A 7,045-nucleotide genomic window follows, 5' to 3' on the forward strand; every position below is an offset into this window, starting at 1 on the left:
GGATCAGCTCTACAGCAGATTTCTGGTAAGAACATTTGGCGCCCACCGTGGGGCCGATCAAGACAGCTCTTATCGGCCACGCCTATGGTTTTCACCAGAAGCCATAGTAGACGCACAACAGACGACGCAAATCACTCAACTACCATGGATAACGAAGCAGTGTTGAGGAGACTAATCGACCAGGTCAAACAGATGCGGCAGCAACACGCCGCCGACCTACAAAACATGTGTGCCAAGCACGACACTGACCTAGCGGTAATGCGTACCGCTAATGAAGCCGACCTGGCGGCGCTACACGCCGAGAACGAGCGAATCCGCGCTCAACTCCCTCGACACCACTCCGATCATCCTCCTCGCACGGGCAACCACAATGAGGAGGAGGAGCACTCAGTCTCCCAATCCCGGACTGCAACTAGGGTTCCAACCCCCAGACCTGCTTCATATCGGTCTCATGCACCGACTCATAAGCCGACCCAAGAAGTCAGCAAGGCTCCTACTCATGCCGCAGGAGATCAGGCAACCTTCCGCCGCCACCCCTTTGTGGATGGCATTATGGAAACACCACTCCCTCACGGGTGGAAGCCTCTCCACCTCGACCGCTACAACGGCACGACAGACCCGGATGAGCACATCGACCTGTACACAACACAGGTAAATCTCTATACTAATAATGATGCCATCTTGTGTAGGGTGTTTCCGACCTCACTTAAGGGGGCCGCGCTCAACTGGTACACCCAACTGCCTGCCGAGTCCATTGATAGCTTCGGCACCCTAGTCAGGAGGTTCACCGTGCAATATGCGACGAGCCGACCTCACCATGTAACTTTAGCCGCCCTGGCCAGTCTCAGGCAAAACGATGATGAACCACTTCGGGCGTTCATGGAACGATTTGTTGTCACCTCGATCAAGATCAGGAACCTGAATCCCGAGGTTGCCCTACATGCCATGCTCATGGCACTCAAGCCCGGACCATTCGTCGATAGCCTATGTCGTGAGTCTCCCTACGACATGGACGAGCTCCGCGCCCACGCTGCAGGCTACATCCAGATGGAGGAACACTCCGCCTTCTGTGACCAAGTTCGCGGAAAAGGACCAGCGAAGCCAGAACAGGGGCACAACGATAAGATCAAAGTCAACAATGACAGCCAGTTCAAGAAGTCGGCCAGGCCAAACAGAGGGGGAGATATGACTTCTACACTCCCCTGAACGCACCTAAAGTCCACATCCTGGAAGAAGCCAGCAACAGCAACCTACTCGCCCTTCCACCACCAAGCCACACTCCCAACAGCGCCGACAAGTCCAAACACTGTCGGTACCATAGGAACCACGGTCACACCACGGAGGAGTGTCGCACGCTCCGGGACCGTATCGAAGAGCTCATCCAAGCAGGCCACCTCGGCCAGTACATCCAGAGACAGCAAGGTCACCGAGGAGGAAACGGCGGTCGGGGCGGGGCAGAGGCCGAGGCCGAGGTTCAGGAGCTCGCACGGACCAACCCTCTGGCTCCCAACAAAATGTTGGCGGCGTAGTGTAGGCCGAGATAAGCCAGGAGACAGGGACAACCCCCTTACGGGGTGTAATTAACACAATTGTAGGTGGTTTCGCCGGGGGAGGCGCCAGCAGCTCGGCCCGGAAGAGGCACCTACGGAATATCAACTGCATCCACTCTACCACCTCGGCCTCGTACCAAAGCTCACCGCCGATCTCCTTCTCTGACGAGGACTACGCAGGTGTCTGCCCCAACCAAGATGATCCCATGGTTATCGTGGTGGAAGTCGCCAACTGGGAGGTACAGAAGACACTCATTGACCAAGGGAGTTCGGCCGACGTCCTGTACTGGCCGACGTTCCTCAGGCTAGACGTCCCCCATTCTCTCATCCAACCTCACACGGAGCCCTTAGTCGGTTTCGTAGGAGAGCGAGTTCACACTCGCGAGTACATAGACCTACTGACAACTTTCGGAGTACCTCCGAATACAAGGAGAGTCATGGTTCGATACCTCCTCGTGGAGGCCAACACGTCCTATAACATCATTATCGGGAGGCCAACCTTGAATCAGCTCGGAGCGGTGGTATCCACTCCACACCTCACCATGAAGTTCCCAGGGAATGACGGTAAAATCATCTCCGTCAGAGCAAATTAGAAGATAGCTCGACAGTGTTATGCCGAAAGTCTGAAGATCTCCTCGTCCAGAAAGCAAAGCAAGGGGGATCCCCCCACCGTAGCTCCTTAAGTTCCATTTCTTTTTTTCTGTATGAACGAAGTTGTGCACTCTTTTCCCGCCTCAGTCTTTGACCGAGAGGGTTTTTAACGAGGTACACAAACACAATCAATGAAATCACTCATTTTCCTCAATCCATATTCTTATCTTTTGTTTTTATAAAGGACGAAATCGAACCAACCGCTTTCACTCTCACTAAGGTCGAGTATGAACCTTAATACGCCTATCCGAGGTCGAGTCTGAACCTCGTTAAAATTCTCAGGTCGAATACGAACCTTAAGAGGTCGAGTCTGAATCTCGTTAAAATTTTGAGGTTGAATACGAACCTCAACACTCCTATCCGAGGTCGAGTCTGAACCTCGTTAAAATTCTAAGGTCGAGTACGAACCTTAATACTCTTATCCGAGGTCGAGTCCGAACCTCGTTAAAATTTTGAGGTCGAATACGAACCTCAACACTCCTATCCAAGGTCGAGTCCGAACCTCGTTAAAATTCTACGGTCGAGTACGAACCTTAATACTCTTATCCGAGGTCGAGTCTGAACCTCCTTAAAATTTTGAGGTCGAATACGAACCTCAACACTCCTATCCGAGGTCGAGTCCGAACCTCGTTAAAATTATAAGGTCGAGTACGAACCTTAATACTCTTATCCGAGGTCGAGTCCGAACCTCGTTAAAATTTTAAGGTCGAATACGAACCTCAAAACTCCTATCCGAGGTCGAGTCTGAACCTCGTTAAAATTCTAAGGTCGAGTACGAACCTTAATACTCTTATCCGAGGTCGAGTCCGAACCTCGTTAAAATTTTAAGGTCGAATACGAACCTCAACACTCTTATCCGAGGTCGAGTCCGAACCTCGTTAAAATTTTAAGGTCGAATACGAACCTCAACACTCCTATCCGAGGTCGAGTCCGAACCTCGTTAAAATTCTCAGGTCAAATACGAACCTTAAGAGGTCGAGTCCGAACCTCGTTAAAATTTTGAGGTCGAATACGAACTTCAATACCCCTATCCGAGGTCGAGTTCAAACCTCGAGAACATTCACCTAACCCCATTATGAGGTCAAAAATGAACCTTAATACTCTTATCCGAGGTCGGGTCCGAACCTCAGGTCGAACTCGAACCTTCTCGAAAAAGATTCATTTAAAACCAAGGTCGAGGTCTAAACCTCGGCATGACCAACTCGGAGCAAAGCATCACCACGCATAAAAACACACAACAAACACCAAACGAGTCTCAAAAACGCACAAAAAAGTAAAAGTCAAGCGCAAATAGACAAAGAAAAATACATATATACAAAGCTGGGATTACCGAGTTCGATACATGAATTCAAGGAACAGAAAAACAGAATACAAAAACATTAAACTGGCCTACGCAGAGGCATTTTCACTAGAGCTACCCTCGAGGTCGTCCTCCTTCACCAACTTCCCAAAGCGGACCACCTTCTCCACATGCATGGCAGAGAAGTCGAACCCCGAGGCGAGAAGCCTTGCCTGGCGAGCTGCCTTGAGGAAACCCCGCTTGTGTTCAACCACGATAGATCGTTCGGTTTCCTCCAGCTTCTTCTCCAGCGCCTCCCTCGCCGCCTCCTGCCTCGCCAGCTCAGCTTTCAAGGCAGCGACCTCCTCCTCCTTGCCGCCAATCACGACCTCGTCGCAAAGGCGCCTCTTGGCCGCCGTCGCCAGCTCACTCTTCAAGGAAGTTACCTCATCTTCCAAAGAGCGAACCCGACCACGGGAAGACGTCACCTCATCTTCGAGGAAGCGCACCCGACTTCGGGACGAGGAGGCCAACCCCCGCAGCTCGCCCACCTGAGAAGCGTAGTTCTCGTTCGAGCGTAGAGCAATCTCAAGGGACTTTTGCACCCTCGCTAAATCCCCCCGCGCAGCTCGGAGCTCAGCATTTAGGACTTTGTGCTCCTCCTTAAGAACCTTATTCTCCGCCTTCAGGACCTTGTTCTCGTCCCTTAGAGGTTGAACTCGGCCCCCCAGTCTGGCAAGGTCTGCCTGCTGCTTGGACCACTGAGGCTTCCAATGGCCCACGATGGCCATAGCCCTCTACAGAAGGACCTGGGCGGAATCAAAGCTATCCACAGGCCCGACCTCATCTATCAGCCCCTGGTCCTCAGAGCTTAGCGAGCCTGGAGGGAAGAACTTCTCAAAGGTCACCCCCGCGCTCCATAACGAGTCCATGTCAGCCGAGGCGCTGACATGGTCCAATCGCACCTTGGAGAGGCCCTTCCCGAAGCGGTGGGCTATGTATCGGCTCCGGGAAGCCTCTTGCGACGAACTAGACAGCGACGCCGAAGCTGCAGGGGTGGACACAGGGACCTCAAGACTCAGCCCTTCGCCACGAGCCTCGACAGAGGCAGAAACCGGTGTCCCCTGCTCGGCAACTGGAAAGTCCGCGATAGGAACTTCCGACCTTGCCTACGAAAACCAGCGCCATGTCAAAAAAGAAAAACGACAACATACAGAAAATCACGAAAATCAGGGAACACTACTTACCTTAGCAGCATGGGCAACCTGCTCGGTGGCTGGAGCCACCACCTCGGCAGCCTGGGCGGCCTACCCAGCAGCCTGGGTCGCCGCCTCGGCAGCATCTCCTGCCTGTGGAAAATGGCCCTAGGTCAGAACACAGAAAAGCACAATAGAAGACACCAAAAAGCCGAAGAGACAAGGTACTCACCACCTCGGCAGATTGAGCAACCTGCTCGGTAGTCTGAGCCACCTCCTCAGGGGCCACCTGAGGAGCCCCCTTGGGCGGTGGACTCTTGGTAAGGTCCACCGCACCAGCATCGGCAGCCTTGGAGGTCACCTCCTCGGGGTCTGGAGGGTAGAGGTCCCCTCGACCTCCTTCGCTCCCCTCTTTCTTTTTCGGTTAACTTTCAAGGGGGAAACATCTTCCTCTCGAGGCTCGGGGACCTCGAGCTCAGTAACATTGTAGCGATGCTTTAGCTCACGCCACAAGTTCTTCCCCATGATACCTACAGACAGGAAATAAAACACATCAGCAAAGGGAATTTACACAAACTCCAACAAACCACCAAAAAACAAAATACTCACTCTCCAAGCCCCTCTCCCTGTACGCCGAGTTTGCAAGCGACAGAACGAGCTTGCAATCCAGCGAACGAGGAAGCGCGGCGAGCTTCTCGATTGCGGCCGCCTCCGAAGCCGTCAGCTTCACTTGGCCCACCCCATGAAACCTAGACGGTCGGGGGCACCAATAGAAGGGAAATTTCGGCAGCCCGCCGAAGTAGAACACCCCATCTTCCAATGGGTCGATATTCACAAGAGTGACTCGGAAAAACTCTTGTTTGAAATTTTTATACGACTGGGAGTAGAGAGTAAACAAAACCCCATCCCTACTCCCACTCAGAGATAGTATGCCGTAGGGCGGAATGCCTAACTTCAACTGGTAAAAATGAAGGAAGACGGGAAGAGACACCTCTATCCCTAAAACTGTACACAGGACTTGAAAAGCCCTCAAAAAACCCCAACTATTGTGGTGCAACTGGCAAGGAGCCGAGTTGACAAAGTTCAAAAAATCACACTCGAACTGAGTGAAGGGAAGACAGACACCTAAATCCCTAAAAAAATAGTGGTACATATAGAAATGGGGAGGGTCGGTAGACTTCCCCATGTACACGCCCTCACTGGCCTGACAAGGTTCAAGCCGGATCATCCGGGAAATGGAAGGGTCACAAACCCTACACGATCTCGGGATCCCATTAACCTCAATAAAGGAGCGAAAAATGCTCTAGACCCCCGCCATTTCATGCCTGACCCAGTCGTAATGAGGGATGCCTGGCTCTAGGCCCTTGGGCGGAGGCGAGTCCTTCTTCTCGACAGCGACTTTCCCGGTAGCCGCCGCCTTGTCGCGCGCCTTGCCCTTGGCAGGCGCAGAAGAGCTGGCACCACTTCCACCAACCATTAAAGAAAAAGAAGATTTGGGAAGAAGAAAAAGAAGATCTGGGGGAAAAGAAAAAAGAAAACTGTAGAAAGGAAGTACCTGGTACTCTTCCTCACAAAACAACCCTAATAACGACGGGGTTACCGGAAACGGCGGCAGAAACTGTGAAAACAGCGTTGGAGACTGGACGGAAGCGAAGGTTCACAAAGCAGCTTGCGCAAGAAGCCAAAGGAGAAAGAAAACGAAAAGAGTAAAGTGAAAGGTGAAGAGGCGCGAGTGAGAGAAAAGAAGGTTTTCTCCCAAATTCAAAACGGCCACGCCACGTGTCAGCCAAGGGGCACGGCTGACGACACATTAATGGAAAACCATCATGACAAACGCGAACCATCATTAGATAACCGTCACTTCCATTAACGCGCCACGTGGCGTCATCTCGGCACTTAAATAGATCTCGACGAGCTCAGTCTCAACTCCTCGACCTACGGTCTTCGGAGCTCGGGGGGCTAGTGTACTATCCGTACTCCGAAGCCGAGCTCCGAGCTCGGTACCACAACACGAGTTGACCTCGGACACGCGCCACGCGGCATCATCTCGGCACTTAAATAGATCGTAACTAATCTCGGGGAATCTCGGTCTAGGCGAGATCCTCTACCTAATCAAATCACAACTAATCTCAGGCCCAAGGCCCAACGCAACCCTAACATACATCAAGGTACGTGCATTATATATACGAGATTCATACTCATACAAACCCTAACTTTAGCATCGGAGTCTCTTTTGCAGGTACCACCCCCATCTTGGAGCACAAGCGTACCAGTGAAGGAGGCTCACCGATCTTACCTGGCGGATCAGCTCTACAGTAAATTTCCGGTAAGAACACATAGAAAAGTTTGGATAACAGTTAAATAATGCA

General features: G+C 52.1%; 1 protein-coding gene across 1 annotated transcript in view; it reads right to left on the reverse strand.

Moving 5' to 3' along the window:
• Positions 1-6,244: 6,244 nt before the first annotated feature.
• Positions 6,245-7,045, reverse strand: part of LOC145952055 (uncharacterized) — a 4,486-nt gene continuing 3,685 nt past the window's right edge. The window contains exon 2 of the mRNA XM_083064274.1: positions 6,245-6,315. Within this exon, the coding sequence (XP_082920400.1) occupies positions 6,245-6,315 (71 nt within the window). The remainder of the gene's footprint in view (positions 6,316-7,045) is intronic.

This window comes from Cajanus cajan, chromosome 9 (assembly GCF_000230855.2).
Source record: "Cajanus cajan strain Asha chromosome 9, NIPB_CcT2T_4, whole genome shotgun sequence".
Classification (NCBI taxonomy): Eukaryota; Viridiplantae; Streptophyta; class Magnoliopsida; order Fabales; family Fabaceae; genus Cajanus; species Cajanus cajan.